Genomic DNA, 21,189 nt, shown 5'->3' with positions numbered 1-21,189 from the left:
GGCCCTGGTTCCTCAGCTCACGGGGCCCATCCGCTCCCCCGGGCACAGCGCCTGTCCCAGTGCCTCAGTTATCCCAGGTGGCCAGGGAACACCAGATCCCCATGGCCCCAGTTCCCCGGCGCACTCCGGTGGCTGCAGCCCCGCAGCTACCCCGGTTCCTCAGTGCACAGCGCCTGTCCCAGTTCCTCAGTTACCCGTTTCCCCAGCGCACACGAGATCCCAGCGCACACCAGCTGCTCTAGTTCCCCATGGCCCCAGTTCCCCGGCGCACACTGGTTGCTCAGCCCCGCAGCTGGCTAGGTTCCCGGGCGCACACCGGCCGCCGTTCCCCAGGGCTCCGGTTCCCGATGGCCCCGGTTCCCGGGCGCACACCGGCTGTCCCCGTTCCCGATGGCCCCGGTTCCCGCGCGCACACCGGCTGTCCCCGTTCCCGATGGCCCCGGTTCCCGGGCGCACACCGGCTGCCCCATTCCCCGGTTCCCAGCGCACGCCCCTGCCCCGGCGGGCGGCCGCGCATGCGCAGCGCGGCGCCGCTGTCCGTTCAGCACCACGCGGAGCCGGGACCCGCTGCTGCCGGTGAGCCACGGCCCCTCCAGACCCCCCCAGCCACCTGCCCGGCTCCGCGGCTCTCCCAGCGGGCTGTGCCGCCTTTGCCCGCCCGCAGGAGCGGGCGGATCCCCGGGAAAGGCCAATCCCTAGGGCTCACAGTTCTCACAGAACGCCCGACCGACAGTCACTGGGCCCCTCTCCTCCGCGGGTACCGGGCTGTCCCCTCCCCGGGGCTGCCCGCGGCCCGCCGTTCCTCCCACGCTGCCAAGCGGCTCCTCGCGCTCCGCTCCCCCGCCGGTGCCCCACCTGCCTCTGCAGCCCCGGGGACAGGGCGGGGTCCTTCCCCTTGCCTGCAGCCCCCGCGGAGGAGCGGCCCGGGCTCCTGCCCGCGCAGTTGCCATAACGACCCTGTGGAAACGGACGCTGTTCCTTCCTCCCCGCTGTCGGTTTGCGGAGCGGGCACCGGCGGGCAGCCGGTCCGCGTTGGTGCGGCGCTCGTACACCTCACCTCCGAGCCGGCACAGGCCGTGTGACTCCATCTCTGTCTCGGGTGAGACCTGCTGACTTGTGCAGAATCAAGCTGCTGGTTACTGCGGGCATAGGAACCATTAAAAAATACACCTGGCAAAAGATCAGGGCCCACAAACAGTAAATACATCCCAAATCCCTGGTCCCAAGTTTCCCGGAAAGTAAAGACCTGTCTGTGCACCCTGCTCTGCTCATTTTCTCAAAACATAGAAGCCGGTTTGTGGAAAGGTCTTCTTTCCTCTTACCCACCTTGTCTGCACCAGGACATGTAGCACCTGCTCCTCGAGGATTCCAGTGGCTGAGTTAGCACAGTGCATTTCTCATTTAAAGGACAAGTGATGCAGGGTTTAAAATTTTCTGTTAGAGTTAAGATTGCCCCTGGCCATGTTCTGGGACAACTCTTTCTTTCCCTGTGGTGGCAGCACTCTGTTCTTGACTTCCCACTGTGAAACAGAAGGGTGCCACCTGGCAGAGTCCCTTTAATATAGAATTACTGGGCCTATGGGCAGGAGTGATGGAAGCTGGATGTGAGGCTGGTTCAGGTCACTGAGGTTTGTAAGTGCCCCAAGGGCCTGAGAGCTGTTGGCCTGCGAGGGGTTTGGCCAATTGGCTGATAGAGCTATTGAGATGTATGTGCAAGGTACTAGGAATTATGTATAGTTTCCAGCTGTGAAATGTTCATATTGCTCTCTTTTTTGTCCACAGGTTGTTTGCTGATGCAGAAAGAGCATCACAGACTGTTAGTGTATTGTAGAGGTGTGCGCTGAGACACAGCTTTACACCATCAGGATGTTCAGTGAACCCAGCAACCTAGGTCTACAGCAATGGTAAGGATCCCAAACCAGCACTCTTTTTGTGCTCATGTCTGTCAGGTTTTCCTGTATGCAGAGCAGTTGTGAAATGGCTGTACAGCACTGCAGTACAGGTCTTGGTGGGGTGTTATCCACTGTAGCTTTGTGAAGGTACAGCTCAAAGCAGACAAGCTTGAAGAACCACAGCTTTGTTCTGCTCTGCTCAATCAAGATTTGCAACTTGTCAAGCTTCTGCCTTTCTGTTGGAATATGTTCTGCCAAAGTTGGGTCTGCATATTTCTTAAGAGGTGTTCTGTAAGTCTCCTTTTTAAGCTTCAGTTGGATGCCCATTTTTAGTTGATCCATAATACCTCAAACAAGTCTGCCAAAATAGCTGAGTTGGACCTGGTGAATGCTGGGCTGTGACACCTGCAGCTCTTGCAGGACAGCTGGGGGAGTGGTGTATTGCACAGGTACCTTTAACACACAGGGGACGCTGTTCAGTTTCTGGACACTCCTGTTGTCCCCGTGGCCACTGATGTCCTTGGGGGAAAGCAGGACTACTGCGTCAGGCCTTGAGCTGATCCATAGTAATGAGAGACCAAGCTGAGCCCCAGGGGGAGGAAGCAGATTAGCTCACAACAACTGCTGCTTTATTGTGTATTCCTTGGAAACATACGGTGCTGGCAGCTTGCAGAGCCAGGGCATGGCTTCTTCACCTTCATGAACATCCCCTGAAGTGAACAGAGGCTTCAGCCAGCTCCACTGCTGCGGGACAGTGCTGATGCACAGCTATACTTCTGAAGACTCTAGAGAAGCAGTTTGGTAATCACCTCACCCTTTAGGAAGTGGAGATGTGATTTATAAAGCTGGGTCCTGACGGAGGGGAAGTTTTGTGGTTAGAATACCTGACCTCAAGCCAGGAACCCAAGTTGTTTTCTTTTCCCAGAGATGCTCTTGATTTGCTAGCTATAATGGGCAAGTCTCTCCTACTTGTTTTGACTTTTGACTTTTCCCTTGCATTGAAAATTCAGTTATTTCCATGTCAGAGATGTATTCAGAGTTTGGCTGGCTTTCTGCAAGCCTGGTGGGGTTTCCAGAAACTAGTGCTGTCCAAGGCTACAACTTATTTTTGGGAGATCAATATGATGCCAAGCCAACATTATCCCAATGTTCTAGGATCTATCACCTAGTATGATGGCTTGGCACCTTGCTGGCTAAACACCTTTAGCCTTGCAAAGACTTTGGGGCCATTTTCTTTACAGTTTCCTACTAATCTCAAGTGGAACAAGAAATTTGTCAAGACAAAAACCACTACACCAGTAGCTCAAAGGATATTTCAAAGGATCTGGCTCCATCTTTTCTCTGGCTGCAGGATAAGTCTGACAGCCTCCATCACTCTCAGGGTTGGAGTGGACCACAACTGGACTTCTTGGTTGCATGGGAAAAGGTATTGAGCTCATAGGGTAAGCTCTGCTGTCAGTCAGTGCTGAGGTTGCACAATGTAACCAGAAGCCATTTCTAAGCTGGTGAAACAAGAACACATGGTGACTTCCGTTCAACTCTTCCCCGTACATACCACCTTCCTACTTCTTATTCAGAAAAGAATTTGACTATACAGTCAGGGCTAAAAAAAAAAAAAAATAGAAGTAAATCAAGACCAAGTTCTGCAAGTCAAGGTTGAAAGAGGATTATGCATGAGAAGCTCCCAGCTAAACGGAAATACAGGGTTGTTCTGCAGCATCCCACTCATGAATCCCCTGCATTCAAGCTTTCAGTGTGTCCTTTGCATTTGTCTCCACACATTTCCATGACAGCCATTTTGCTCAGTTTTCTGGATATATTTGTAATTACTCCTCTATAACTGACCTTCAAGGCCTTTTACACAATCCTGTATATTTCTGTGTTCTTCCTGTGCTGGGTCAGACTGTGTGCCTGGGGCTTACTGTCTCTTTTCTGCATAAAGTACTCTGTGTTATAGCTCTCACTTCCCTTTACATCCTTTTACCTTTCCCATGTGAATCTTGAGTCTAAAGGTATAGGGAAGGGATGACATCTTATTGCTGCATAGGTTAGCTGGAGAGCAGTCTAAAGATCTGTGCTGCAGAACAAGCCTGTCCTGGGAGGCTACACCAGAGTACGGGTGATTTGGGTTGTTTCAGACTAAATTTGTCTCTGTGGTGCAGTGACTCACCATGGTGAGGTAGGTCTGGTGAATGACCTGCAGACACCCAGGAAGCTCTGTCTTCACTGGATAGCCCACCCTGCCACTTAGAAATCCCTTGCTTTCCTTCAAGACCATCTTTGCCTGAACATCTTTTTACCAAGAGATACTCCCACACAATTGTTCCCCTAACTGCTGTGTAGGGAGATTATTTATGGCTCAAGCTGTGCTGAGGCCCCACCTCCCACGTCCCCAGGACAGGTTTTATCATGCTGTCATTTCTGCCTTCATCTTGACAGAGCAATGCTGGTGCAGGAAGAAGCCTGCTCCCTGTGCGGGTGCTGGCACTGGGACAGAGTCCTAGAGGATTTCTGTAATAGCAGGTGTGCCTGGGGCATTACAGAAGTATTTTGTTACAGCTCATTCTGAGGCCCAGCACACAGTGTTTGCTACCACCTCTCTACAACTCCACTCTTCCAAGCCCCTGCTCCTCCTGGAAGAGGGAGCAGCAAACGGCAGGGAGTTGGGACACTGGGTAGGGCACTGGCAGACTGGCAGGCAGCAGCTACACCTCGTGTAGACTGTAGTCTGCATGGGCTCTTATCTCTTGTAAGACATTTTGCAGTGTGTATCCTCTTCTAGAATGTCTTTCACCCTGAAAAATCCTGCCATGGTGCCACATGAGTGTCCCACACAGGAGGAGCTGCAAGAGGCATAGGACAGTACAAGTTTGCCCTTCCGTGTTCCAGGTTTGGGTGGAAGAGGCTTCAGGAAGGATCTCCAGCACTGTCTTTTTGCCCTGTCAAAGCTGCAGAACAACATTTGTATGGACTGTCCAAGGGAGGGTATTTTCACCATTTATCTTTAACCACAAGTCTAGTGGAATAACAGATAAGTGCATCAGCCCATTAAAAACCTGGCTTGTGCTGCAATGGGTTTTTTAATATATGACTAGGATGTGGTTGGGTGTTGGCACTGGAGGTAGAAGGCATTAATTAGAGCCATGTAGTTATGCTTAGGCCCCAAGGGAACACATACAACCTAATTGCCTTGGAGCCCTGAATGCAGAGGTGAGGGGAGTTCAGCTTCCCTTGCTTTCACTGGGACTCATTGCCTGTGTGGCTGGAGTTTCTATTTCAATGATGCTTCCAGTCAGTTGGGTGAGAAGAGCCCATCTGCTGATGGAGTGACTGTCCTCCCCCTTGCAGGCCTACACTGTGCCCTGAGGCTACAGTACAGCCACACTGATTTTGGCAGCAGTGAGGTAGAATATGCCCTTGTACCCTTTGCAATGTCTTCAGCACAAAGCACACCTGAGAGGAAATGGCTCTGACAGCCTTCCTAGGCTCAGAGAAGCAGCCCTGGGGTGCACTACAGTGTTTACCCCAAGTGGAGCTGCAGCTGCAGCACATTTCTAGAGACTGATCCATGTGCCTTAGGGCAAGCTGAGCATGAGCATCTCCTGGAGCCACCTGGGGGAAAGAGCTCATCTAACCCCTCTTCACCCAAATTTCATCTAGATCTGTACAGCTGTTCAGAACTAGGACATGTCAGGTTGATCTCTTCCAAGCTGGAAGTTCATCATTGTGCTTCCCTGACGATACCCAGACCCTTCTGACTTTGGGAGGGAAAAGTGTATTGCAAACTTATGAAGATGACCAAGGACAGTGCTGGCAATGTTTAGAAAACTCCTGGAAGCTCCCTGTTGCAGGATCTGAAGGCTGAAAGGGATGACTTGGAGTTGAGTGGACTCCAATACGGGAAGAACATGGTACCTGCAGGCAAGAACTAGAGGTCCTGAGGTACCCAAATGGTAGTAAAGAGAGTTCTCAGTGCACTGCACTCCTACCTATCTAAGCCCACTGGGTTGGGGCTGGGAGGTGAAGTGTGGGGGATACCTTGTCCCCTTCTGTCATCTGCCAGGGGGGTTTTATGCTCCCTCCTGTCCTGCATCACGGGGAGGGATTCACAGTAGGAGGGATCACGAGAGCCAGGGCTAAATCCTGAAAAATCCTGATCCAAGTGAGGCTTATGTCAGTTCTGGTCAGACCCATGTGTGTGGATACAACTTTCATGGGTTTTAGGGCTGTGGGAAGTTAAGTGGGATACAGAGAAGGATACTGTAGGGAGAGCAAGAGCTACTGCTATGGCAGGGAAAACACATGTTTTGGACAGAAATGTGTTTTCTATGAATGGTCTGGATCTCCAGTCAGGATGGCAGGAAAAGATCTCTCTCTTACCTTCTGCAGCTCTCAGCAGGGCTGCCTGCAGGTGCTGGGAAGGCACAAATATGCCTTGTCCTGGTATGGACATGCTGGGAAAGCTCTGAGCTCTTCCACTTGGTTAAATTTGTCACTCTGCCTGTGGCTTAGAGAAAAGCCTTCCCCCTCCCTGCCCTCCTGCCATCAAGAAGCTGCTGAAGGAATCAGGTCGTTGATCCTTCAGCAGTGAGGCCTCTAATTAGCCCAGCTTCTTGGAGTCTGCCAGAAAAGCCGGCTGTGTGTAAGGCAGCTGAGTCCTCAAGTGTGGGGGAGACAGGCCCCTCACAGGCAGGAGCCTGGAGAAGGAAGGAGAAGATGGCAGCACTTTGATGCATTAAATATGAGGAAAGTCTTCCCTGCCTGATGCTTTTTCCCCATGCCTGGGAGGGCAGAAGGAGACACTTTCTGGGTGACAGTGGGGGCAGGTGAGCTTGGAGCTGGGCTTGCTGCAGGCAGAGAAAGCAGCAAGGAGAAGCAGCTCTTCCCAAATTCTCTTGCATACACGATGTGCACATGAAGCCCCAGCTCCCCTGGGCTACTTGTCTCATACACATTTAATAATGATCGCTGGGCTGGGTAATAAAGTGCTGTTTAATAGCAAATCAATCTGGCAACCTTCAAGAGCACAAAGTGCTGGCTGCCAGTCCCAGTGGCTGCCACAAGCAGACTCAGTACTCTGGAAGCCCTTTCCTGAAGCCCTGCCACAGCACCCCTCACCTTGGTACTCAGCTGTCCTATATGAGCTCTGCTCGCACTTGCCACTGGTGGAGTCTCCCCAGGAGACTAAGGACAGGCGAATTCCCCCCCTTGTATGTAGAAGTGATTTCCTGAGATTCGTGTGGCATTTACCATCCTTGGGGTGCCTAGTGACACTGTGATATCAAGTTCCTGGTGGCCTGAGACACCTTGGCACCCATGGCTGTAGTGTGCTTAGGGTGATTACCTTTGGAGAGACCCTGGCACAGAGCCTGTGCTCTAAGGCAAGGACTTGCTGATGTTGGTTGGCAGCCTGGACCACACAGCAGCTTTTGTCTTCTCATCCTCGTGGTTCTTAAGCAACAGTGGAGCACAGGGGAGCCTGCACCCTATGGCATAGGGCACAACGCACCGGCTGTGCATGCTCATGCATGACACGTGCCAGTGGTCACATAGCAACTTGCATATGCATCTGAGCCGGGTCAGGCCGTTCATGTTGATGTGCACGCTGATGAACAGAGAAATTCACGCCGGGACATGGGGACGTGAGCGGTGCGGCGTTGGAACAGGCACACCGGCGGCATCCGGCGCCGCACTGCCAGTGCACCGAGGCCAGGCTCGCCCTGGCACAGGGGGTGTGCACAGCGGGAGCCGGGCGTGCGGCCGATGCTCCAGAGATGGGGTCCCGCCGGCTGCCCACCCACGGGGACACGCACGCCGGTGTGAATCGGGTGGTCCTCACGGGCCGGTGCCGCCGGCTGGGGCGGGGCGTGGCGCCCGGAGGGGGTTTCCCATTGGCTGCCGTGGCTGTCAGCGGGGCGGAGTGACAGTCCCGGCCGGGATTAGCGCGGCAGGGAGCGGCGGGTTGCGGCCGGTGGCACCGTGCTGCATCGTGCCGTACCGAGCTGTAGTGTACTGTACCGTACTGTACCGTATTGTACTGTACCGTACCGTACCGTACCGTACCCTGACCGACCGGGCCGAGCCGCGCCGTGCCGGCAGCAGCGTGGAGGAGCGGCGCGTAGGATGCGGTGGCGGCGGCGGCGGCGGCACTGCCGGTGAGACGCGGGGAGCGGAGCGGGGCGGGGCGGGGCGCAGCGGGAACCGGAGGCCGAAATGGGGCGTCGGGGGAGCGGGGAAAGTTGCAGCAGTTGTTGCAGGGACCGGGGCGGCTCTGCGCCCTCCCGGCATCGGCGGGCGGCGGCACGGGGCTGCGGTGGCTCCCGGCGGGGCCGAGACCCACTCCGGCCGCCGTGTGCCCGTGCGGCGGGACGGGAGCGGGGCCATGCCCAGGCAGGGAGATCGCGGCGGGCGGCTCCGCCGGCCCCCCTGGCCGGGGGTGCTCCCTCCTCATCCGGATGGATGTCACATCCACTCAGGGTTGATCCCGCCAAGGCGGGAGGTGCCGGGTGAGGGAAGCCGGGCAGGGGGGGCCGGGGAGTGAAGAGCATGTTCAGCTTGAGCTCCAAGGTGGGGACACGTCCCCTGCCTAGACGCCACACCAGAAAGAGGTCACCTGTTTGCCCCACAGCCTCAGGGCCTCCAGACATCCCGCATCGGTCACCACATCATCCCCTCCAACTGCTCTGTGTCCCTCTGGAGGGCAAAGTCATCTCCCAGGGGCCATCTGCCCCAGCCCCCTCAGGCAGCCCGGCAGCCACAGCCTGGTTTCCCCCACTCCCTGTGATGGGTTCTATGTCGAGCACAGAAATACTGCCCATCTTGTGAATTTAACCCCTAGCCCTGCTCCTCTTGCCTCTCTCCTGTCTCTGTCCCGTTCTTTGCCATATCTGTTCTCATCCTCCCCCGTCTCCTACGCCTTGTCCCCACACTCCGTGGCGTGGGTGTGTGCTTCCCCCGCAGTGTAAGCAGTTCCTGCTGCCTGCTGCCTTCGCTCCGCATCACCCCATTCCACCAGGCAAGCGCTTGCATGGGGAGCAGCCACCCCCTGTTGCACTGGGTATGGCTCAAAGCAATGCCCAGGTGGCATCTCTGGACATTCCTTTGGCCGTTAAGAAGGGACAGCCAGGAATAATAAGTTTCTTGTGATATGTTTTATTGAACAAATTGAATCCCCCAATGACATGTAGCCCCTGGCTATCACACTGCAGCTCCTGAGTTTTTCTCTTTGAATGTGTGCCCAGGGTTGCCCAGGCAGTCACCCTGTGAGATTTTCTTTGCAGGACTTCTCCTGCTTTTAAGCAGCAGGACCAACAAGGCTTTCTTCAGCCCACCAGTGTTTTACAGCCTAACCCATTCATCACAGTGATTTAAGGAGCATCCGTTTGATTCACAATTGAAATCAGCAAGCAGGAAGCTGTAGCTCATTCCATCGCCACTTTTTTGTCTCAGTTGCATTTGTGCTTTTTACCTTTCATTATTAAAGAAAAGCTCTACTGCATGGTGGAGCCATCCAGCTTTGGTGGGTCAAAGGCAGGCACCTTTACTCTAAATTTGATAATTCTGTTTTAATAACAAGGACATTTTGCTTATCCCATTTATTCTAGTAATAACTCACATATTTTAAGATAGGCTGGTTTTGTAGATTTGTTATGTTACAGTGAAAGCAAACTATTCCTAGAGATAAGCTTTTTCCTTGGCATATGTGTCAGTCTGCATTGAGATAAAAAGTGGAATTTCATTTGAAATATATAAACCCCGCATCTTTATTATTTAGCAGTTAACTTCAGCAACCTTGAATTCGAACACAACCATAGCAGGAGAAAAATATTGTAAAAACAGTACATGATAAATTAATCAGGAGAATAAAATTTGCAGTGAGTGAATTAGAGATTGCTGTTGCTCAGCAGTGTGATAGTGCAGATAAATGGGTGCCTACCCCACAGGTGTGGTTTGGGTTATTTCATTAATAGTTTTGTCTGTGCATCTCTGGAGCCTAAACACTTGAAAATTCAGCCCCACGTCCTTTAGGAATTTAATCCTGTCTGGTTTGCACTCAGAAACAAGGAGAGGAAAATCATGCTTTCCTGTTTGCAGCTTGCATATGGTTTCTCACTTTCAAATGATCAAAGTGAAGGACTCAGTATCTTGGCATCTGTCAGAAGGCACAAGCAGCCAAGACAGAGTCTTCTCTGCACATTAGGAATTCGAAGAAACTCAGGGAAGGATAAGTACAAGTTTTAGCTCCACTGGGAGAAAGAAAAATGTCAGCAGCCCTGCCAGTGGGGTTGGTGGGGGCTCCAGGTCCTGCCTTTCCCTGCAGCCACCCACCTGCTGTTGTGAGGTGGCTGGTCTCATCTCCGGGTATACGGTCTCTGGGCAGAGACAGGCAAGCAAGTGAGCTATGTGCAGGGCAGGCTTGCTGTGTTCCCCCAGGCTGGGATTGTCTGTTACCACTGCTTTTTGAGTCTGCTGGTGTTGACAGCTCTGTCTGTGCCATCAGTAGTGGCTGTGACATGTGCTGGTGTGACACAGTTTAAACCCAGGCTGACCTCCAAAGAGAGAGGCTCCTTGCCCTTGCTGCTCATATTAAACTCCTTGAGCAAGTATAATTGGAGGATGTCTCAGTGATACAGTAGGTACTTTTTTTTTCCCTATTACCTTTGTAGGCTGTAGGCTGTGGGTAGTAATATATTCAGCCTAAAGCAGAATGAATGAAACCCATTTTATAGTGCATTCTCTTGCAATGTCTGGGGTGCTGAACTGTGGGGAAAATGTCTGAGCATCCTGGCACCCTGGGGAGAAAGCAAACACTCTGGGTGCCTGGGGACCAAGCAATGGGCTGCCAGCATCCCTGCAGTGGTGCTGGTGTGATGCCCTTGATGAACCTTGCCTGCTTCTTGCAGCAGGAGGGGATTTGCTGGGGCTGTCTCACCTGGAGCATATCTTTCTTCTGCCACAAGGTCAGGGCACCTTGGGTCTGTCCTCCCCGTGGCCCCAGACTCTTTTCTGTTCCTTCCCTAACCAGCTCCTTGCCCTTGTTTCAGGGCCGCCTGAGGATGCATCGCCTCTTGTCTCAGACATCTCAGGGCTGCCGGGAACCTGCCTTGCTGTGCCTGTGCCACCCTGCTGGGCTCCGGACCTGACACCTCTGTGCCCTCTTCTGGCAGGATGGCCCAAGCAGGGGCACCCGTCCGCTTCCACCCCGAGGAGGGCTGCACCGCCTCTCCCCCGCCCTTTGCCCACAGGGTGACCCGGAGGCCCTGGTGGGCGGGGGGAAGCCCCGAGGCTGGGCGGTGCAGCCCCCCACCCTGCCTCACCCCCAACCTCAACGCCGGCCGCCTCCACCTGCTGCGCAAGGGCCTGGCGCCCGATGCCCGCCGCTGCCCCCTCGGCCTCTACAACAGCACCGGCTCCTTGGCCCGCAGGCCGGCTGAGGCAGCGCCCTTCGGCAGTGGGAGCTGCCCCGCCACGGGCCGGCTGACTGCCCCCTCCACCCCGCGGTGGGGCCGGCCCAGCCCGGCCGCCGCCTCTCCGGGCAGCCGCAGTCCGCCAGCCCCAGAGGGACACAGCTCTGTGGTCACCTTCCGCTTCATTGAGAAGGCCAGCGTGCGGACTCTGGGTTGCCCGACAGTCCCCCATCTCCGCTGGGAGAATGGCCCCTACAGCCTCAGCCGCAGTCTGGAGCTCGGTGGGGACATGGGATCCCCCCAGCCCCAGCCCCTGCCTCAGGAGCGACTCCTGCACACGCTGAAGCTGGAGGCCTCCGCATCTGACCCACTGCTGGCCGGGGGCAGGACTCCAGGGGGGACACGTCCCTGTGAGAAGGAGCTCTGTGCCCTCGACACCAGCTGCCTCTGCCGATCCCTAACCAACGGGCTGCCAGAGGAGTTCCCCACCTTCGCCAGGAGTCCCCTGAAGCCAGAGCCCCGACACCAGGTAGGTACCAGGGTCTCGCATGTTGGGCATGGGCTCTGCCCTGGGGATGCATTGCCCACTCATTGCTCTCCTCTCTGCAGGGCAGTACCTGGCTGTATCCCCGTCAGAGCTCTGCCCATGCCCAGCGCATTGCCAAGGCCAAGTGGGAATTCTTCTATGGCTCCTCAGATACCCCAAAGACAGGTAAGAAATTGTGGGCAGAGGCCATCAGGTTGGTCCATCTCTCCTTTTTAGTCTGTACTGTTGGCAGGACTCTCACTGGGGCTGCCCATCCCTTGGGTCTTCTCAGTGCCCAACAAAGAGCTGAGATTCCCCCAAGTCTGACCAGCCTATGCCCTCCTGGGGTCAGATTGTTCGTGTACCAACCTCCGTGCAAAATCCCCTGTGGCCATGTAAAAGAGGTGACAAAAAGCCCCTGGCTGCCTCCTCAGAAGAGCTTTTGGGTTTAGATGGGGTCCCAGGGCTGGCTGGAGATGCACTAGCACTGACAGCCTGTCTCTGCCTCTTGCACTCTTTCTCCTTCTGCCACCTCTTCACCGTTCCCCTGTGTCCCTCAACATGGTAGAGTCACTCTTCCTGGAGGTGTTCAAGAAACAACTGGAATGGCACTTAGTGCTGTGGTGCTATGTTTTGTTGACATGGTGGTGTTTGGTCAAAGGTTGGACTTGACAATCTTGGAGGTCTTTTTGAAGCTTAATGACTCCATGATGTGTGACCCCATTCGGTGGGTGTGTGTGTGTGGGTGTGTGTGTGGTGCTGCAGGAGTGGCTCCTCAGAGCTCCCCACTGCAGCTCCCTGTAGCTCTGAACGCTTGGGCCTTCCTTGCAGGCTCCTCTGCCCCTGCCTCTGCTCCCCTGGCTGAACTCCCCCAGAAGTCTGTCTCCCCACTGCCAGCCGAGCCACCGCGGTTGGTACCTGAGCACAGCCTGAGCCATGTGGAGGTGGAGATAGAAGTGTCTCCTTTGGGCAGCCAGAAGCCTGGCTCCTGTGAAACTGGAATTATAAGGAGGACAGTGAAGTATTCTGAGACAGATCTGGACACTGTGCCACTGAGGTGCTATCGTGAAACAAACATCGATGACATCCTGGCCGAGAAGGAGGAGGTGGATTCAGCAATTGAGAGCCAGAAGGACAGTGAGAGCAACCCAAGTTTTGTGGGCACACCAGGCAGGAGGAACAGCACACCAGAGGAGCCACCTGCCCCAGGCACCAGCTGCTCCAAGGATGGGCTGCAGGACAGGGATGTGGACGAGGACAATGAGGTGTTTGAAGCGATGAGGAAGGAAAACAGGGAAAGGTGAGGATCTGTGTGCAAGGGCAAAAAGCTCCTCTCACCCTCCTTATTGTACCCTGCATGACAAAACAAGCTCTGCTGAAGTGACTGAGCCAAAAATCCCAGTAGCAACATGCAAGCTATGCATGGGGGTGAGATGGGGGTCTGGATTGCACCACAGGGATTGGGACTGGGGGCAGGGCTGGGAGGGGCCCCTCACTGCCCTATGGAAAGAGTAAGCCAGCCCAGGAGATCCAGCGCTGTGCCGTGGGCCTCACCTGGGGTGAACCCTGCAGCTCAGGTTGCCCAGCTGAACTGAGGCTTCCCAGCATGAGTCCTGCCATGGTGCTGCCAGGTGTTGGGGTGACAGTGTCAGGACCCCAGAGCACACAGGTTGTGTCCTGGAGCTACTCTGGGCTGCCAGGTGCTGCTGGGCTGCCCCTCTCCCCACAGATGAATGTGTTTCAGCAGTGAGAGCAGTTCTGTTTCCTCAGCCTCATTAGGTATTTGCCATATTCAGGAAAGTGTAGGAGATACTTTGGGATCAAAAAAGCAGTGTGTTGCCTTCTGTGTCATTTTTCACATGTGTGGCAAAACACCCTGTGCTGGGAGGCTGATGGAGTGGGTGGCACCAAGATTATCATTCAGCTGCCTACCCATGGGCAGCATGTGTGCTCTCACCTGCTATCTGCCCCATGCCAGGCACTGGCAATTAGCCGATGTGGGAGATGGCAGTTTGGTTTGGTGGCATGCCCATGGAGTTTCTGCTGGAGTAGTAGTTTGACCATGAGGAGTGATAAGCATCATCAGGTCCAAAGCACTGTGTGGGACAGCCACCTGGAGGGGAAAGGCCCTGTGCAGGCATGTTCTGACATCTACATTGTCAAGAGTCTTGAGTGAGGTGAGGAGGTTCAGCATCATCAGCAAATGCTCCACAGAAGTAGGGACAGGTCTCATCTGGGGAGCGCAAAACCAGGGTGATGCCTGGGATACCGCATGGCAGCATGAACTCACCTAGCTGTGCAGAAGGTAGGTGGATAGCATTTTGGTGGAAGAAAAGGAAAAGGGAGGTTTTGATGTCAGCAGAAGTTAAAAATAATTAAATACATACGTTAATAATACATTAATACAGTAGTGCCCCTGCAATGGGAAGGAAAAGAATGAAGGTGCTGAGCTAGCAAGGAGGGAAGGTGTGTATCTCTAGAGGAGCTGAACTCCTGTCAGTTTGTCCAGCCATTGCATCTCTATTGGAGGGGATAAATACATGCCAGCCACCCTGTCCTCAAAAATTTGAGTTCTAGAGAAAATTTGAAAATAAGCCATTTGTAATGGTTTTTTGTGTTTTGTTTTTTTTCCCAAATGAATGTTTGAGTAAAGTTACTGCAAGTTCTTCAATTTGCTGTAACAATTCTTTCGCATAGTTTTGCTTTGTTTCCAGATATCTTTGAGGCCTCTGTGAGCTGTAAGCCTCAATCTGTTTTTTGTCCTCTGAGACACCCTACTGTAGCTCCCCAGCCAGTGCTGAAAGCTTGGATGTGTCCTTAAACAACCACTGTTTCTCCTAAAAGATGTTGCTCCCAGTATAATTATCACTGTGTGTATGGGGGTGTCATGTTCATTTGGCACAGCTTCTTTGTAGACCAGTTGTGTTTTTCCCCTGCAGCCCTTTGAATATTCCCCTGGTAAGTGCAGACCCTCTAGACAGTGTCTTGAAAAATCACGAGGCTCAAATTGCGAGCTTGTTCAGTCCCTGCATCACAGCCCTGGGTTTTTGCTTACACACTGTTTTGAGCTCTGCAGCTGCAGTCCTTATCCCTGTTTACCAGTCACTAGTATTGATGTTTTCTTCTTCAAGCTTTCTGCTTTGCCTGCTCTCAGGAGGGGTGAAGTTGGGGGGATGAAGAAGCTACCCTGGCTTCCTGGACCTGGCACCATTCTGCTGCTGCAGGAGCTGCTGAACCCCACACCTGTCCTGGTTGTTGGGAAGGACCAGCCCTTCAAAACCACTGACGTGCTTTTTGATGCTGATTTTCAGCTTTTAGATATGAACATCCCTTTGAATGACATCTGGCTTTAAGCGTTTAGCACCCTCTGCAAGAGGGACTTTGGCTTGGTACTGCCTTGTCTTGCTTCATATTCTGGCCAAAGTTCAGAATCTTCTTTTGTGATTTACCCTCCCAAAATAAGAGAGTATTATAACAGTAAAAAAAAAAAATCTACACCAAATCAAACAAGACACAATAATCAGTGGAAGAAATATTGTCCTCTTACAGCACATCTGCTTCCTGAATATATTCAGAGTTATATCTACTGACTCTAACGATTAGTCTGAGCCTTTACTATCTTTATTCCTATTAGTCCCAGAGAGCTGAGACCTGTCAGCGAGATCAGGTTCAGTTCCCTTCCTCCCTGAGCATCGGCAGACACGCTGGCTAAGCTATAGGAAGAGGCTGGTTTGCCCCTCAGCATGGGTGCCTTGGGCTGATAAGAAAGAAGAGGCTTTGCTAGGGAATGCTCTGCTCCCCCGAGAGCACTGAGGGCTGATGGGAGGCAGTGATGCCTTTTCTCCCTGCAAGGCTTGCCTAGAAAAGCCCTTAGATCTTCTACTTGGGAAACCTTTCCAGAGCCTTTGTGCTTGCTGCTTGTTGGCAAGAAAACAGCCACAGGGCAAGCCTTGTTGGGGATTAGAAAAATGGTTATGGTCTCAATCTCATCAAATACTTAAGCATGTGCTTAACCTGCATCAAGCCTCTGATGTGTTGTCCCAGAACCCAAAGTGGCCATAGAGCCACAGCTCGGGGTGATGCTCCTGGATGGAGCAGAGGGGAAGTTTGGGGTGATGCTGGCAGGGGCCTGGAAATGAGCAGGGGAGGTACCCACAGCTCTTGTGGGTGGGCAGGGGATAGTACGATGGCATGGACGTAGTAGGGGAGTGTGGACAGTCAGGGGAGACTGCAGTGCCCGTGGTCAGTACCTGTGCCTAAGCGTGGGACAGAGTGAGGACACTGAGCTCTAAGAGCAGGCTGCTGCCAGGCTGGAGGAGTACTGCAAAGGAGCCTGGGGGGACTGCAAGGAGCTGCTGAGACAGGTCTGTACAAGAGCTTTGTTGAGAAAGGACTAAAGCTAGGTGCTACTGGACAGTGCTGAACAGTCTCAATTTCTTTGAACTGAGCTGGGATCCTCACACAGCAGCTGCTGTGCCTGTGCAGGCTGGAGGAGCCTGGAGTTGGAGGAGTCAGGCAAGGCTGAGTCAGGGGACTGGAGGGTCACAGGAGCATTTAGAGAGAGTTAAGACTACCGAGGGCTGGAGAAGAGATTTTCCCCTCTGGCTCCCCTGAGCCAGCAATGTCATGTCTCTGCAGCACCATGTCTCTGCAGCCAGGGAGAGTGAGCCCCTTCCCCTCCATCAGCCATTAGATGCATCAGAAGTCCAGTTGCTCAGATCCCATACCCAGAGCCTTGCCTGAGGCACTGTTGGCTCCCTGATCTACTTCCCTTCCATGTCTGCCTGGCCCTCTCCTAAGGGAGGCTCACTGCCTCTCCTGCACCAGCTCAAGGCTGGAAACCTGTTTGCTCTCCTGCTGTCACCCTTGCACAGATACTCAATTACAGCTTCTGCATCTCCTTCTCTCCTCTGCTCCTCTCAGCTGGGTTTGTCTGGCTTGGTCTCAGCACAGGGACCCTTCCTGGGGGACCAGGGCACAGCATGGAGGAGCTGGGCAGTACAACAGGGGCTAGCTAATGTAGCATCTGGGTCTGAGCAGGCAATATTGCTCCTTGCTGCTGCAACTATATCCTTCTGGAACTGAATGGCTTTGTGCTTGATATTGTGGGGTGAAGACACTGTTTCCAGAGCTTGGGTGGTGTGGACAAAACCAGCCATGTTTTTTCTGTGGCCTGGTGGCAATATACTTGACCACAAAAAATGAGCCTACCTACCTCTCCTGGAAACAAGATTCCCTCCAATCTGGCATTATCTTTCCTGACACAGTTTTCACCCTCCTCATGGGTTCAAGGTGCAAAATGGTCAGCAACACTAGCTTAGTTTAGTAACATGGGGCTGGGTGGGAAGGATGGAAAATGCACATTTTCATCTGTAAAGCACATCTGCAGATATTAAAGAGGTTTCTTTTGCCTTGTCCTCACCAAAAGCCACTGTCTTGGTTTGAAAAAGACACATGTCTGCTAAGGAAGGCAGAGACCTCCCATGAAATAAATAATAATGTAAACCATCCCCCCACTTCAAAATATTATAATCTTGAAATCAAAGTGCTCTCAGGCAAAGATATGGGAATAGGAGTAACAGTCCTTTACTAAGGAAATTAAAATAAAAATGCAGTAGTACAAAAAAAGAAAACCAACAAAAAACCCACTGACAGAGTCAGAATACAACCTGTCACGCTGTTGGTCAGGGTGTTGGTAGCAGTCTGATTAAATGGAGGCTGCTGTCCTCCTGCAGTGACAGATGCAGTTCTGTTGAAGCAGTGATCCTGTAGAAGGCTGTAGTTTTCCTCTGAAGGACCAGTAGTGATGTAGATGGGTCTGGTCTCTCTGCTGGGAATCCAGTGGAGAAAGGCTGACTGTGGTGTTCCAAGTCTCAGATTATATCCAGGTAGGAATGCTTGGCTCCTCCCCCAGGTGGAGTATCTCACAATGGGATGATGTAATTTTATCAGTCATGCAGTGACACTCAATGGCCCATTAACAGAAGATTTTTCTCCTGGAGAGAGGATGGGTTATGGAAGAAATAAAAAACATTGGCCCACCTGGTTTTAACAGCTGGCTCATTAACAGAAGATAGCCCCCAGTTATGAGGGATGGGAGATAAAGAACACTTCCCCACCTGGTTTCAACAGATGGTGATAGAATACATACTTTTGGTTACATCTTGCACTGCAACCCAAGACAGCCACTTCAGAAGTGGCTGCTCCTGGGGCTCCTACAGGAACTGTAAGAATGTCACATGCTGCATAGCCAGGGAAACAGTGGTGGATGGGTGAGATCAGCCTGCACCCTGCCTCGCTTACCTGTGTCTGGCTTCTCTGCACTTCCCTTGAAACCAGCTGGCACTCTGGGGGAGTCAAGCTGCCAGCTCTTGGCCTGCTGAAGTAATTGGGGTGAGATTTTTGAGTGGCATGTGAAGGCTAATGAATGAAAATAATTTGGTGTGTGTTACAGCAACACATCTTCTGAGCTCTCTGTAGGAAGCTGTTTGTTCATAACAAATGTTATGACAGGCTGGAGCAGTTCTTCTCCTTTAATCAGAGAAAAGAGTGGCATAACAAGTGCTTCTCTGCTGCTTTAATAAAATGATAACAGCTTATGAGTAAAGTAGGCTTTTAGGGCTGTGTTGTGCTTGTACTGCTGAAGCACTGATGTTCCCTGGGTTGGAAACATTTGTACTGTCACATGCTTAGGTAGGTGGGCAAGCTGTACTTCACCTCATTTACAGGACAAAACACTCAGGGCTTCAGGGTTTAGAAACTTTCGTGTTGGGCTGGACCCAGACCAGCATTGGAGACAGGCTTGGCCTTTCTGTGGGGCTGATCAAGATGACGAACTAGGACCAATCATGGCCTATAGAGCATGGGCCAGTTCAGATCCCCAAGCCCAGAGATGGGTGTGAGGCTCCCTCTGTGCTGCCTGGGGGAACCTGGAGCTCAGTATCACTTTGTGCTCAGTCAAACATGTCTCCTGGGACTCAACATCACCTTGTGGAAACAGCCAGGAGACCTTGCAGGTGAGTGTTGGTCATGCTCTGAGCATAGTACTCAGTGACCACAGTGCAGAGTTCATGGAGGAAGGTGTCATGCTGTCCTGAGCAGCTTCAGGAGGAGCCTTCTTGGTGATAGAAGCTCTGAAGGCTCATGAAAAATTCAGCTAGTTCCAGAATTGGTTGGAAATGGAGTTGAACCACATCCTGCTTCTCGTACTTGAGCCCTTTATTGGATCTAAGCTCAAGTCAAGTGATTGGGAGCAGTAGCCATCTCATAAGCTTCTTATGAGGATGAGCCACTAAAGGAACAAAAGTCTGTGGCGCATTAAAGGAGAAGCATATGTCTGGAGGGAGGCCAGCCCAGTCCTGCTTCCCATGGTGTCTTGGGCAGGCAAGGCGTTTCCTTGGTGGTCTAAAGATGTTCAGAAGAGATTTTTACCCTTCTTAGTTTCCTTTTGAAGCAGTGTGTGGGCTTTTGTTTTGGGGTTTTGATCCCTTGCTCTTCAATGATCTGTTCTTCTCACTTTCTTTCCCTCTAGGATCATGGACCGAGACACACAGGGTATGCTCAAGTCTCCAGTGCCTTTCCTTCTAGGGCACAGCCTCTCCAAGGATGGCATGGACTCTTTCAGCAAGCATTTTGAGACCATCATGGAGTCCCATAGAGCCAAAGGCACATCTTACACCAGCCTGGACTCCATTGACATCCTTTCTTCCCCAGCCCGTACCCATGGGACTTTTTTCACTTTTGACCTCCCAACCCTCACCCCAGAAATACAGGGAAAAATCCGAGACAGCGCCAAGGTGATTGAGGAGAACTTTGCTCCTCTGGCTCACTTGGAGCCAGACTCTGGGACCAGTTCAGCCACAGATGCCCCCTGGACAGAGAGGGAGGAGGAACGGGGGAGACGAAGGAAGGGTACTCGGCACAGCCCTTGCCACTCAGAGGACAGCTTTGGCACTCCCTTAGCCTCCAACACAAGGTGAGTGACCAAAGTTGCTTGCTGTCCAGCTGGGCCACTAAGAATTGATGTGGAGTCTAATGCTGTGAGGTTTGATTTGCAGCCAGAGCCTAACTTGTATTGCTGGGGAAGGGTAGGACTGTGTGTGCTAGATTTTCTAGGCAGTGGCTGATCAGGCCGGTGGTCACCACAGTATTTATTGTGGTAGGTGTGTTGATGGGAGCATAACTCATTTTTCATCTTTGCCAGCTTTGTAGGTACTGGAGGACTGTGAGGTTTCCTTCAGCCAAGCAAGCAAGGAATGCCAGAACTTCAGTCCTGTGGTGGTTTTCTTTGCAAGGCAATCCAGCATATGTGATGGTATGGGGAGACACCAGTCTGAAGTTGACTACCAGTAGAAATTTGACAATGTTTCCCTAGTGGGGACTTTGTCTCTTGCCATCTGCACTGCAGCCACTTGTTTCTTAAAGGCAGGAGTCCCATTTTCTTGTACCTGTTCTGCTTCCTGAACCTCCTCAGCCTTGTTCATGTTGGAAGATGGAGGGCAGAGATAAGCATCCTGAATCCCTCATCCACTTTCTAGGCTTTGGTCTTTTCTACATCAAACCTATGTCACTTCTGGTCACAGTCTGTGCCGTCTTTGTAGGCTCAGCTTGGGGTGGCCAGGTGGAGATCAAAGCTCTGTGTCTTCTCTGGTGTCTGCAATCAAGAGAGGAGAGTGGGATATTGCATCAGCTCTGTGGCCCTTGCGTCAGTCCAAGGGCCTTTTGGGGCAGAGAGGAGCTGGGTTAGGCCTTCCCTTTCTTAGGAACACTGAAGCCAGAGATGTGGTAGCACAGAGGCCTGACAAGATTTGTGCCATAAAACTGGTCATATCTGGGAGGCACATGGCAGTGAAGGGTGACAGTATCCAGCCATGATCAGTGCTCTCCACAAGAAGAATTGGCTTCCTATTCCTGTTCCAAGGCAAGGGACTAAAACACAGCACCCTGGAGAAAGCTAAAGGACGGTATCTGACTAACTGTCCATGGGGAGCCATTGTACCACAGCACGGCAATGCAGGAGCACAGGCAGGTGTGAGGGTGCAGAGGCACAGCTGGCAGCAGGAGCAGCAATGAGGTGGCTTAACAGAGATTATTCCTCACTGGTTTATAGTCAGTGGAGCACAGAGCATGCTGGCAGTGTTGAGGACACTGTGGTGCTGTTCTCCCCTCCTAGCTCAGGTTTCAGAGCAGTGCTGGCCTGCAACACAGGCCGTGGAGGGATTTTGTGTATCCCCGAAGCAGCCCTAGATCTTTGCTGAGTCTCTTGTCATCTCTTCCAGTGAAAGTACCTCTGCTCTAGTGACAGAGGAGAGCAGGGGAAATGCAGCTGCAGCCCCCACTGTGCTCCCTGGCGTGGGGACCCCAA

General features: G+C 52.7%; 1 protein-coding gene across 4 annotated transcripts in view; it reads left to right on the top strand.

The window, feature by feature from the left end:
- Nucleotides 1-538: 538 nt before the first annotated feature.
- PSD (pleckstrin and Sec7 domain containing) overlaps nt 539-21,189 on the top strand; it is a 46,575-nt gene continuing 25,924 nt past the window's right edge. For 2 of the 4 annotated variants that reach the window (XM_015633059.2, XM_015633056.2), the window contains exons 1-6: nt 539-576; nt 1,783-1,904; nt 10,937-11,828; nt 11,909-12,011; nt 12,657-13,125; nt 19,357-19,800. In XM_015633059.2, coding sequence (XP_015488545.1) covers nt 11,061-11,828; nt 11,909-12,011; nt 12,657-13,125; nt 19,357-19,800 — 1,784 coding nt within the window. In that variant the 5' untranslated portion in view covers nt 539-576; nt 1,783-1,904; nt 10,937-11,060. Of the gene's footprint in view, nt 577-760; nt 1,100-1,782; nt 1,905-7,839; nt 8,048-10,936; nt 11,829-11,908; nt 12,012-12,656; nt 13,126-19,356; nt 19,801-21,189 lie in introns of those variants that run through there. The other 2 variants (XM_015633058.3, XM_015633057.3) reach the window with 2 other exon arrangements.

The sequence above is a fragment of the Parus major genome, chromosome 6 (genome assembly GCF_001522545.3).
Source record: "Parus major isolate Abel chromosome 6, Parus_major1.1, whole genome shotgun sequence".
Lineage (NCBI taxonomy): Eukaryota > Metazoa > Chordata > Aves > Passeriformes > Paridae > Parus > Parus major.
The sequence above is the reverse complement of the archived record's forward strand: the minus strand, read 5'-3'. Positions and strand labels throughout refer to the sequence as shown.